At 42.4% G+C, this 13,716-nt stretch overlaps 1 protein-coding gene across 4 annotated transcripts in view; it reads right to left on the bottom strand.

Moving 5' to 3' along the window:
• The window catches only part of LOC142568468 (DNA excision repair protein ERCC-6-like), a 595,812-nt gene that overhangs the window by 185,784 nt on the left and 396,312 nt on the right, over window positions 1-13,716 (bottom strand). For all 4 annotated transcript variants that reach the window (XR_012825434.1, XM_075678394.1, XM_075678392.1 and 1 more), the window contains one exon: window positions 7,583-7,801. Coding sequence is in view for 3 of the 4 variants with exons in the window: in XM_075678394.1 (XP_075534509.1) it covers window positions 7,583-7,801 (219 nt within the window). In the remaining variant the exon portion in view is untranslated. The remainder of the gene's footprint in view (window positions 1-7,582; window positions 7,802-13,716) is intronic.

The following is a 13,716-nucleotide window of genomic DNA, read 5'->3' as shown; positions in this document are numbered from 1 at the left end:
TATTGGATTCGCTCCATTAGAACTGCGTGATCTAGCCCTCTGGATCAGCTGGTCCTATAGAAAAATGCGGAGAGCTGCCAGTACTGCAGCGCTTCGTAAACTTAGGACCTGTCCTCAGCACGCTATCATCGTTTAGCATTCGTCAGTGGTGCTTCAACAACTATCCCACACATTGTATTCCAGCAAGTTTGGCCGAGAGTTCATCTGGTTCTGCCAAGCAGAAGTCTCGTGCTCCTTTCCAGCTTTTCTAAGAAACTGTGAACTTTCCGACAAGTGGTGATCCTTAGGGACTTTGAACTTGTGATTATATAGTATTCTAACAGTTCCTTTCTTTCTTTTTCTTCAGAGGCGGTAAAATAAGCAATCGCTGGAACTATCTTCCAGCTAACCCTGCCTTAACTAACACCATCGCCACTCCCACCACCGCCTCTTAGGTTGTATAATGATGTTCATGTAATGACCAGTACGACATTTTTTTAGGCATTTACCTGCCGTACATTCTGTTACCTGTGTACATTTATACAGAGTTAACTGTTAATTCTGTAGCACAGAAAGAAATAAAAACCCTGCATTAACAGAAGGCACAAATTATCTACGCTGCACTTGCTGTTAAATAAAATGAGCCACGTAATGGTTATGCTGACGCTTCGTTATTCCCATTTAAGCGAATAAGTAGTGTACTAAACAAACTTTTATGCAGAAGTATTAATTATAAGGTCAAAGCTGGCTTTATGTCGCCATTACGGTCAAGTTTAGGCAAAACAGAGCCTTATGCACGCTCTTTTTACCCCGATGTCCTTTTTCCTCAGCACCTTGCTGCATTCTGGCAAAGCTCTCATTTCTACCACCTGTATTGTGATTACAAACAAAATAATGCAACGTGTTTTTTAATATTCTTTTTCACGTGCCTGTGAATAGTTGTTTACGAGATCTTGAGAAAAATTTAAGATGGGGTTTTTTTTATTTTCATTTTTAAATAGCGTTCATTTTTGTCAAAACTTCAAATTTGAGGCGAATTGTAGAAATGGTTATTTGTGATACAGCAAGAATATTCAGCACAATTGTTGAATAGGTTAAGGTCTCGCAGTCCAGCAAATTTCAAAAGGCTATATGTATTGGTTTAGTTGATAAAAAATCGTAAATATAGCAACTTTTGAAGATTGTAGCAAATTAAGCAATTTTTTTAAAACACTTCTGTTTTGCACGGAAGCCTGAAACAGTGCTAGCTGACCCTTCTTTACGTCTAGGTTTTACACACAAGATTGTATTCTTTGTAGCTGTAACATACTGTATTTCACATCGTTGTGAATTTGTGAAAATGCCTTGTGCATTAAATAGGCACCTCCACACTGAAGAATCTCGTTATTTTTTTCCTCCTAAAATATTCATTTGGCAAAGAAGCCACGTTCACTTTAGTGCTACCTAGTGATATGCGCATAAAATATAAAATATTCAATGAAATCTAAAATATGAAATTTTTGACCCGTGTTAACCTCTCGTGGAATCACCCAGTTGGCAATTCATTTATTATACAAGTGTTGAAGAAATAAAACGAAGGACACCGACATTGTGAACAAGGCTTCCGTAGCGAGGCCGAAACGTCTTTTAGCTTTCTTTCATTTTTTAGCACTTCTATGTTGGTCGGTGTCCTTCGTTTTATTTCTTCAATGCTTCATCCCGACCAGACGGGCTTCCGTCGAACCCTCGATTTCATTATACAAGTGTGTTCTTTATGCGAGCAGGTACGGCATGATTCCGAACTTCAAAGCCACAAATGATCTAATTATTTTGGAACACTTGGAGCAGTCTTATTATCAGTTTCTGGGTGTGTGTAGATAATCTAGCAGTACTGAATAACTGTGGGAATTTATTCAGGACATGGGAGCATTCTACACACAAATATATTCATCCTTAATTAAGCATTTTAAAAATGCAAAAAAGAAAGAAACCCTGGATAACTCGCGAGATAACACATGCTAAACGACAACTTACGGAAACGGAAGGCCTACAGACACCACCCAAGCTTTGAAAAAGAAGTTGCATTGAACATTTAAGTAAAGACCTCAGCAATAATGTAGAAATTTCTAAAGGCAATTTCTATAACATGAAGTTGAAGCAATTTCTCCAAAATGCTTCGTACAAGTTCTGGAGCTACCTGAATCCACCAACCAAGTTGTTTAGGGTGCATGCCTATGAAGGTAGCCAGAAGAGTGCAAAGACTAAATTTTTTTTTCTCATCAGTTTTTGCAGTTGATAGTACCTTGCCTAGCTCCACTGATTCTTCAGACAGCCTTCATATACATATAACGATCACTGACTAGGACGTTCTGAATCTCCTGCTTCACGTTAAAACGAAAAGGAACCCTGGACCTGACCTAATTCCTTATGAATTCCAGTATAGTGACACATGAACTTATTTAGCTTTTCCAGTTGACCACTTGTCACTGCCTAACAAATGTTATCACACAGTGCAGGGCATGCCTGCATGTGTCGGAAGTTTCTGGAATGTTATCCATGGTTCCATCCACTGTCTGTCACCGAACCTTCCGTAATCTGACTGCCTGTATGCACGACGCAAGCAGTGTAGAACTTTGTGGAAGACACACGGGTCCCAGCGATTACTCCGAAACATTCGATGACTGATGTATAAAAACTGACGCATTTGACCTGCTGATCAGATTTTCGATGATTGCCGACTGTGTTCGCTACTATCGTTGCACTTTAGGTGTAGCCTGTTTTAGTGTATTAGAGGCTCGATTGCACAACATTTGGACGACACACACAGAAAAGAAACACACACCACAGAGCGCTACTAAGTAGTGCTCTGTGGTGCTCTGTACTTACTAAGTAGCGCTCTGTGGTGTGTGTTTTTCTTCTGTGTGTGTCGTCCAAATGTTGCGCAATCGAGCCTCCAATATGCTATACCAACACGCCCAGTCCTCAACCTTGGCCGTTTCAGTGGGCACAGGTCCGCCCAAAAAAAGTTAGTTTCGTCTTTCAAAGTATTGGTGCTGTGTTCTTTACCGTTACTACCACGTGACATCTGGTGGAGGTGCTTTGCGTTCATGTACTTGACGCCCCCACAAAGCCGTGACCCAAGCCCGAACGCGGAAGACGATGCCAGTAGCCTAGACCTCGGTGCCGTTCTAGTCCAGAGAAAGAACGGACTTGAACGGGTGATAGCTTACACTAGACGGTCGCTGTCAAAAGCAGAAGGAAAGTATTCTACGACCGAAAAGGAATGCCTCGCCATCGTTTGGGTTAATGCAAATTTCGCCCTTACCTATATGGCAGGCCATTCAAAGTCATCAGCGACCATCATGCATTGTGTCGGCTAGTGAATATAAAGGAACCTTTAGGACGGCTGGCGTCGCGGAGCCTAAAACTACAAGAATACGACATCACTGTAACCTACAAGCCCGGACGAAAACACTCCGATGCCGATTGCCTATCACAAGCCCCCACTAACCCCCCGCCACAAGATGACGAGGATGACGACGCCTTCCTTGGAATAATAAGCACGGAAGACTTCGCTGAACAGCAACGAGCAGAGCCGGAGCTAAAAAACCTCGTCAAGTATTTAGAAGGGCACAACGACGTTGTCCCACAACCTACTCATACAGAAGAACTTCTCACCAGTCCACATCAACTATCTTCTTGTTGTTCCCTTAGCACTGTGTCCAGAAGTGCTGCACGCCCTACATGACGACCTGACCGCTAGGCACCTCGGATTCTCCCAGACATTATCGAGGATACAGGAAAAGTATTACTGGCCATGCCTGACCACCACCAACGTCGCCCGTTATGTCAAGACATGCCAAGATTGTCAGCGACGCAAGACAACACCGACAAGGCCAGTGGTATTACCACAGCCGATCGAGCCTCCTTGCCGACCATTTCAGCAGATTGGGATGGGCTTGTTGGGGCCCTTTCCGACGTCAACAGCCGGATATAAGTGGATCGTCATGGTGCAGACTACCTCACCCGCTTCGCTGAACCGGACCTCTCCCGAAAGGTAGCGCAGCCGAAGTGGCAAAATTCTTTGTCGAGAACATCCTGCTGCGACATGGCGCCCCAGAAGTCCTCATCACCGATAGAGGAACGGCCTTTACAGCGGAGCTCACCCAAGCCATTCTGCAGTACAGTCAGGCAAGGCACAGAAGGACAACTGCCTACCACCCACAGACAAATGGTCTTATGGAGCACCTGAATAAGACCCTCGGCGACATGCTAGCAATGTACGTCGATGTCGAACACAAGACCTGGAATGCCGTCCTGCCATATGTAACCTTCGCTTACAACACAGCGGTGCAAGAAACAACACGAATCATGCCATTCAAGCTGGTTTACGGCAGGAACCCGACGACGACTCTCGACGCCATGCTGTCGCACGTCACTGACGAAGAGAATCTTGATGTCACCACATATAAGCAGCCCGACAGCTCGCCCGCCAACGGATCAAGAACCAGCAATTTACTGACAGCTAACACTACAACCTTCGACGAAGCTACGTCGAGTACCAGCCCAGCGACCATGTTTGGACCCCGATACGCCGACGAGGACTCAGTGAGAAACTATTGCAACACTATTTCGGACCCTATAAGATCATACGACGTATTGGCGCATTGGACTATGAGGTCGTGCCAGATGGCATTTCACATTCATAGTGGCGCCGCGCACGATCTGAAGTGATCCACGTGGTGCATCTTAAGCCCTTTTACGCAAGCTGACGAACATCCTTATTTGTTGTTTCTTTGCTATGGGTGTTTTTGTTTATTGCTTTCATTTGTTTGCAACATCGAGTCGATGCTTTTCTTAAGAGGGGGACATTGACACGTGTACTTGTTTATCTTTTCCGTGTGACCGCTTGTCACCACCTAACAAATGCTATCACACAGCACAGGACGCGCCTGCATGTATCGGAAGTTTCTGCGATGTTATCCATGGTTCCATCCACTGTCTATCACCGAACCTTGTGTAATCTGATTGCATATATGCGTGACGTGAATAGTGCAGAACTTTGTGGAAGACACGCGGGTCCCAGCGATTACTCGGAACATTTAACGACTGATGTATAAAAGCCGACGCGCTGGACCCGCTGATCAGAGTTTCGCCAATCGCAGACTGTGTTCGCCACTATCGTTGTGCTTTAGCTGTTGCCTGTTTTTGTGGGCAAAGGTTCGCCCAATAAAAGTTTGTTTCGTCTTTCATAGTATTGCTACTGTGTTCTTTACCGTCACTACCACGTGACAATAGATACATTGAGTGGGCATCAAGTATTTGGCTTTAATTTTTAAATCATCAATAAGTAGTGGCTCATTTCCCTCTGCATGGAAGCGTGCGAAGATCATGTCCATACACATAAAGGTGGCACTGCTTTCGATGCTATACTACTGACCTATATTACTGACAAGCACTTGTTCTAGAACCCTTGAGCATACTGTACCAAAGCACTTATTGAAATATCCTGATGAAAATAATTTAACTTTTCCAGACCGACATGGTTCCAGAAAAGGCCTATCCAACATTGCCCAGCTTATTGAAATAATACACGATTCCTTCTGCACAATAATTACCCCTGGCCAAACAGACATAATATTCTTGGACTTTGCAAAAGCTTTCGATAAGGCGTCTCATATTCCATCTTAACGAGAAAGTGTGTGAAAAAGACATAGACAACGTCTACCCTTTTTTCACGCACTTTTTCGTTAAGATGGAACCGCATCAATTCACCCAACTCTCAGTTTTGATGTCTCATACTTATCAGCTATTACTTAAAATCAATGTCACCTTCAAAAATCCCACTCTTACAGGGTGATTCAGTTCATATCTTACGCAAAGAGAGCAGTCTGTACAACTGGGATGCCCACAGTCTAGCTAATCTGTAGCCTTTGGGGAACCCCAGGTAAGTGTTTTAGGGCCCCTTTTGTTCCTGGTCTTCAGGAATGATTTCCCAGGAGATATTACAACTGAAATGAGAATGTTCCCAGATGACTGCATAATATACAGAAGAATAGAATCAGTGAAGGATCAAGCCAAACTAAAAAATTAGGGAATCACACGATCATTGGTAAGTGCAGCTAAAGCCAATTAAGTCAGTATTTATGACCAGTTCTAGAAAAAGAAATATTCTTAATTTCTCATTCAGCATAAATGGCCATGCACTTACTCGAATTAAACATAAATACTTAGATCTCATATTTATACCTGACTTGCACTGGAATTTCCATATAGAAGAGTTTTGAGTAAAACTACAAGCAGCACGAAGATGACGAGGACAGTAATCGAAAACAAACACAAGCGCTCGTCCTGTTGTGTTTGTTTTCTATTACTGTCCTCGTCTTCTTTGTGCTGCTTCAAGTTTTACTCCAGGTGAACCAACTTGCCCAAATCAAGTTGCTGCGACTACAGAAGAATTTTGTTTAAAAACTAAGAAGATATAGGAATTCAGATGAAACTTCCATTGCAACTCACCAGAAATTAAAATTTTAGCACATAAAGCCTTGGTAAAACCTATCATTGGATATGCTAAAATTGTATGGGATCCCTATACCCAAACAAGCTGCTTAAAACTTGAGAAAGCCCAGCGTCTTGCTTCCAGGTCCATATTTAATAAATATTGTCATCATTACTCTCCGACTGAACTACGTAAACTCGCTCAGCTCCCAGAGCTAGAAAAATGAACCGAATATGATAGACTGAAATTTTTGTTATAGAAGTGATCGACAATCAAATAAAATTAAGCTATAATTTTCAATGAAAAACGGACAAAACGTCCCAACACTGGCACTATGCACGTGCCCCTCTCATAGCGCATGATGACTGCTTCAAATATATTTTTTCCCCAGGGCCATTAAATATTGGTAGTCTTTACTAGACTGTTGTTACATCAAATTCTGCCAATAAATTTTTTTAAAACACTAAATTGCTTTGTGTACCCTGATATTTGATCATAAAAGTGCTATCACGTTGAGTGTGGTTTGATTGCTCTTTTTTTTTTCCCTTTTGCCTGTTCTTGAATGCTTAACACCTCGCTTCCAATGTCAGAAATGCCTTTTTTTGTTCTTCTTTGCAAGTGCACTTCTGTTGTTTAGGTATGCTAGCCACTTCTATAACAGCCAGTAAAAGGCTGACAGTATGAATAAATGAAATGAACCTACTTATTTAACATAGCTCATACCTTGCGAGTTTCGCATGGGCAGGCAACACACGTGAGCATATCTTCAATAGAATACAGAAACATTGCAGAGTAGCTAGCTGAAAAAAAAAGAATTTATCAGACCCCATTATTCCGCTGTTTATTATGCAAGTATACGAAACCTGCCCAACTTGCTGCACTTTTCGAAAAAATTCCCATTTTTAGAAGCTAATTGGTAGTGCTTCAAAAACTATACCATCTTTGGCAAAAAGTTGGAAAAGCAATCATTACAAGAGGTGAATGCTGCTGGGCTGAAAGGAGAGAAAGCCTGGTCACTTAATTTCCTGGCATTTGTCCATATCTTCCATTAACACTTGATGATACCTCCACGCCAGCTTGTTTGAACGTTGAATGTTTCCCACCTGACATGCAAATTTATCTCACCTGGCGGCTTTGTGTGAAGAGCAGCACGCGGTGGTCTTGTTTCTTCCAGAGCCGCAGAAGGGACTCTACAACAGTCATCTTTCCTGAGCGGCCAGGGAAACCATAACGCATCTCAGGGGGCAGTGTGGCCACATCTGTGTCACGGAACACCTTCGGCCCCCCATCGTAGAGGTCTGGGTGGTTGCAGATCTTGCGCAAATTCATCAGGCCCACAAACACCTGCACGGTAAAATATGGCATGCATTCCGGTGAATGCAAGGAGGCCTGTTGCAGCTCCCAACCGTCAGAAAAAAAAACTTTGGACCCCTTTGGGTTGTCCAAATGGTACCATTTACTCCAAATGGATTTCGAATGGTTTAAGGAAAAGCAATTGGACTTGCGTAAATCAGTTGAATTGTCCAATTGGGCTCACGGAAACAAATGAGACGTTTCAGCTTTCGTACAGGAGCCTTGTTTACAATGATTACAGATTACATGTGCAATGGGTATGCCCTGCCAATTCATACATGATTATCCTCTGTTCTTAATTAAAAATTATGGGGTTTTACGTGCCAAAACCACTTTCTGATTATGAGGCTCGCCGTAGTGGGGGACTCCGGAAATTTCGACCACCTGGGGTTCTTTAACGTGCACCTAAATCTAAGTACACGGGTGTTTTCGCATTTCACCCCCATCGAAATGCGGCCGCCGTGGCCGGGATTCGATCCCGCGACCTCGTGCTCAGCAGCCCAACGACATAGCCACTGAGCAACCACGACGGGTCTATCCTCCGTTCTTGTCTAATCAGCTCATCAGCCTTTGCAATTGTGTTGGGGGTGATTCCATGGTGGCTTTGGCCCAGTCTTGGATCATCCTTGCAATGTTCATGCCCTTCTTTGAACCGTTTGCTCTAACGCTGCACAGCGGCCAATGAAATGCAATGTGCAACGTACACGGCAGCCATACAGGAAACACATCTGGGAAACACCATCTGGGAAACACCTTTTAGGAAACACCTTCAGCTGTGAGAAACCTCACGGCACCACGCTGTTCAACTTTGGGAGTGTCCATTATGTCACACAACCAGGTTCAACCCAGTGTATAAGAGCATTAAAGAACCTTTATAGTAACACCTGCATGTCCCCTTTGCAAATGAGAGATGCTTGTGTACTACGCACATGCAACGCAGATAATGAACCGAACCATTATTGCACAGGGTGGGTAGGCTCATTCTTATTTGACTTGCCTTCACACATTAGAAATGCGACGATAGAGCTTGATAACGGGCAAAAAAGTGCCGCTGGAAACAAAGTTTACTGTGCGTATCCACAAAACCTTGCAACAAGATATTTAAATATATGTATAAGTCTACAATAAATCTACGTATATAAGAAAAAAAATCACTGTATATAATGCGTTAAACAAGGCAAATAAACATCTTGCGCAACCACAGATTCACAGATCACAGCCCCCCCTCCCTCCACTCCTCCTGATGTATCGCACAGAGAGGAGGCAGCACGCTTCCTGCCCACTTTTCTTCCATGCGCACACAAGACTCAGCCACCATCGTCGGCTTACCGATGCCTCCCCCACCCCTTATGCTTTCACTCACACATACAGCATGCGGCGCGCGGTCTCGATGTTATCACCCTTGACTTTATACGGAACATGAGGGCGATGGCAACGGCAGGGATACTCCAGCAGCAGGCGGCAGGAATACGCCTGGAGTGTCCATATTTATCACAATAATATAATAAGAGTATCCAGCAACTGAAGCATCCCATGGCCCATTACTGTCTGCAAAAGAAGAAGTAACAAAATCGAACTTTGACTATGTGACAATGTGCTGCACCGCAACAATGTCTATTTTTCTTTTGTGGGGCAGGGGCATGGAAATGAAAAAACACAAAGGAAAGCATGTTGGCCACAAGCAAATGTCTACTTTGGGCATCTAATGTGGCTACTGAAGGAATATCAAAGAAAACGTGAGGCACTTGGCCCACAGAGAACCATACGCATACTGCTCGGTGTCCTACACTAGTGAGACAAAATTTTTCGGAGGTTGTGCTCAAGCAAACATGTTGCAACCCTTTGAGGGGGGGAGTGGCTCAATGTCTCCTCACGAATAAAAGTAAAAGTAGAAAAATAAATGAGAACGTAAATGCTGGCTTTAGTGTTTGCTTTGGCGCAGGCGAACAAAAATGCTGATATTATTTTCTGTGACATGACGGCAAAAATGAACCACCACAACACTTTGTCTCATCAGACCTTGCTGCATGCTTTGTCAACTTGTCTGATTTCTGATTGTGTGTTGATTTAGTTTTTCTCGTTGTATGGTCCGATGCACTGGCTTTAGAAAAGTCAATGCACCTTTGGCATCAAATGTTTATCACAACATTAAAGTCATAAGGTTCCAGAATTGAAAATCTAAAGCACGACTTTGGAAATGTCAATGTACCTTTCGCATCAAAAGATTATTTTTATTTTTTATTTATTTATTTACATCATACTGCAGGCCGTGTGGCCCAAGGAGGAGAGGCAAGGTAACAAATAAAAAATACACGCACAAAAGGCAGACTTGCAAAATTTGAAACTTAAGAAATCAAACAATATATCACGAAAGAGCAACGCCACTTAGGAAATACTAATAATATGAGTCTGAATTGATTCAGGGGAGTTCAGATGATGGAAAGGAATGAGGTTCCATTTTTCTATAGTTCGAGGAAAGAATGAAAATTTAAAGAGGCTTGTCCTGGCAACGTAAGGGGAGAGAGTGAGGGAGTGGGAATGACGGGTTTTCCTGGATGCAGAAAGAGTTATGTATGGACTAGGACCTAAAGAAAATTTACGGTTTAGGAAGGAGTAAAGGAACTTCAGGCATGTTATTTTTCGCCTCGTTTGAAGGGTGTGAAAACCATTTGCCCGCAGTAATTCAGTTATAGACTCTTTGCGGCCATATTTGGAAAAAATAAAATGTACGGCTCTTCTTTGTATCCTTTCAAGGGCGTTAATGTTGGTTTTTGTAAACGGGTCCCAAATAATGCACGAGTATTCCAATTTGGGTCGATAAAAAGTGGTATAGGCTAATGATTTTACTTCATGGGATGCATGTTTGAGCTTATGACGAAGTAGACATAGCTTTCTGAAAGCAGAAGATGCGGTACCAGCAATGTGGCTATACCAATTTAGATTGTTAGTAATTGTAATTCAAAGATATTTGTACTCACTCACTTCAGCCAATAGAATAAGAAAACTTCGGGGGTAGTTTTTTTTTTTATACGTACAAGCTTGGATTTATCAGAGTTCAGAGTTAAGTTTCGTTCCCCACTTGTTGCTCCACTCAAGGATGTTGTTTAAGGTTAAATGAAGAGATAGTTGATCATTACCTGTATTAATGTCGTTAAAAATACTACAGTCGTCTGCGAACAGACGAATATTGACAGGGGCCTCTATTACATCAAATATGTCGTTACAATAAATAAGAAATAGTAGTGGGCCAAGCGCGCTGCCTAGAGGCATGCCAGAGGTTACTGAAAGAGAATCGGGCTGCTGCCCATCAACCACTACGAACTGTTTTCGACGCATCAAGTAAGCAGAAACCCAGTACAGGATAAAGCCAGGAAGACCAAGGAATTCTAATTTAAAAATTGACTTGTCATGAGGAACTACATCAAATGCTTTTTAAAAATCCAAAAATATCACATCTACTTGGCCAGCCTTGTAAAGGACAGAAGCAAATGAATGAATGACTGCACTTAATTGGGTGACTGGCGAGAGCCCCTTCCGGAAGCCATGTTGGAAAAGAGATAAAATGTTGCGCTAGTTTAAGAAATCATTAATGTAGTCAGCAACATTGTGTTCAATTAATTTACAAGAGGATAATATGGAAATTGGTCGGTAATTCAAGACTGAGCTTGGGTCACCTTTTTTTAATATAGGGGTGACAATCCCATCCAATCGATCCAATCGAGCGGAAGTAGTACCGTGGAATGTAGAGAGGCCTGAAAGGTTACTACAAGGAATTTACTTAAGTGTTCCGCATAACGCTGAAGGAAGGTGTTGGGAATGCCGTCTGGACCAACAGATGATTTTACTTGGAACCGGAGGAGCATGTTAAGTACACCTTGATGAGAAATGTTGTTAACGTCAGAAGAGCAGGACAGTGAAGTTTGGAAAGAGGGTTCAGTTGGCAGGGAGAAGACACTGTAGAAGAGGTCATTTAAAAGGTTAGCAACAGCCTTGGGATCAGTTATTGGAATGCTATCGTGAATAATGTTCGTTATGGATTTATTCCATTCCTCAATAAAGTTCCAGAACTTCTTGGGATCTTCCTTAACAAAATTTGGTAAAGTGTTACTGAAATAAAAATTTTTTGCTTCTGCAATGGCCTCTGAAAGGGCGACACGAACACTGGTTAAATTGTTAGTAGCTGGGCTTATTTTTCTTAGGCGGCTTGGGCTTACATTTTAATTGAATAGTGCGTCTATTTATCCATGGCATATGTTTAGATGGCTTTTTAAGTTTGTTATGTATCAATTAATCAATGCAGAATAAACAAATTGCTTTAAACTTTTCCCAAAGCTGCATAGCGTCATTCTGGCAAAATTCAGAAAAACAAGAATCAAGATAATCTGTTATTCGCACATCAGTGAAAAAGTACCTAGAAACGTGGCACGTGCGGGTGGTGCAGCGGTCGAGCACTGGGCTGGGGCATAAATAGAAACACGCTTCCCTCAGGATGCCGTTTGTAGATGCACATCGGCCCATCACAAGGCTAGCTTTTAATTTATATGGCGGGTGCTGAAATGTCATGACTCGGTTACATGCGGAGGGCGCTGCACAAACTTGCTGAGGCCCTCCAAATGTTAAATATTTGACTCGTGGCAAATCACGCTGAACGCTACCACGAAGTTCACTAACACAGCAAGCTGGGCGAGTTCAGGGGGGTTTTTGGATGCACACGGCAGAAATTGCATGCATAATCAGGCAAAGGCCACAACAAAGGTCACATGTTAACCGGTATATAGTGCTTACTCAATTGTTCAGTTGAACCAGGAGATCATCGAAGCGGAATTGATTGACAGGTATGTGTAAACCATCTATTGCCCTTTCCAGCAAGGAGCTATCCTTCTTGCGTAGAGATAGGAATTATCTGCGTGCAGCACAGACGTGATGTGCCACAGATTTTGTCATATATGTGGTCCCTTTCTCCGAAATAAAACACTCTTGTAAGCCTACACTTGTGTGTCAGCCTCTTCCCTGTCCTAGTCTTGTGCACAAAAAGCGTCATTACTGTCAATGAAACGGAGCAGACGGCGCCTGTTCTTTACCATTGGCATAAGCTACAAGCGGAGTGGTGACCAAGTTGCATGATGCACGGTCCTTTCATTTGTCGCGCAGATTGGCCTTACAATAACCCACCTGCTGTAACGTTGGGATGGCCCTTATGTCATTCAGAAAAAAATTGGAAAGCCAAGCAATAAATAACAGATTGTAGCAAAACACTCTACCACTATTAAACTGAGATCCTCGTCGGTATCCGATACAAGAGAAAGCGACTAATTCATTAGTTTCTGAGGGATAAAAGCCCCTCAATTCTATCTAACACAAATTTATTGCTAAAACATTTTCTAAAGCTGTAATCTGCGCTGGTATACTTATTTGGTGTTCCCTTTAATAGCAGTAGGCCATAGTCTATAACTGTATAACAGGAGTGCTCTGTTTGTTTTCTTTTCGCTGTTCGTGTCTTTATGCGCTTGACTTGCTTTAAGGAAAACGATGCCGTACAAAGCTTAGATCCAGACCCTCGTATATCTTGATTACTATGTATCTAAGCTACTGGCGGCTTGCTACATTCTTGTTATGCATTACTAGGAGACTCCTGAGCAAGTGCAGCACCGTAATTTCTTGTCCCAAATTTGTAAGCATTAAACGTTGTGAAACATTTTGTGATACTCAGTTCGATATTTAACGTTCTTTCTCTTGATTCGATTCAATATTTGATTTGAAATGTACTATTCGGTATTCATGCACTACTAAGATTAACCGATTACAATCAGTTAAAAAGTGTATTTGATTACCATTATCAATTACAGCCTAATGAACATAACTGAGCAATTACTAAAATGTAATAGGTTACTTTGGCATTACTTTCC

This window comes from Dermacentor variabilis, unplaced genomic scaffold (genome assembly GCF_050947875.1).
Source record: "Dermacentor variabilis isolate Ectoservices unplaced genomic scaffold, ASM5094787v1 scaffold_19, whole genome shotgun sequence".
In the NCBI taxonomy this organism is placed as follows: Eukaryota; Metazoa; Arthropoda; class Arachnida; order Ixodida; family Ixodidae; genus Dermacentor; species Dermacentor variabilis.
This window is presented reverse-complemented; position numbering and strand designations above follow the sequence as displayed.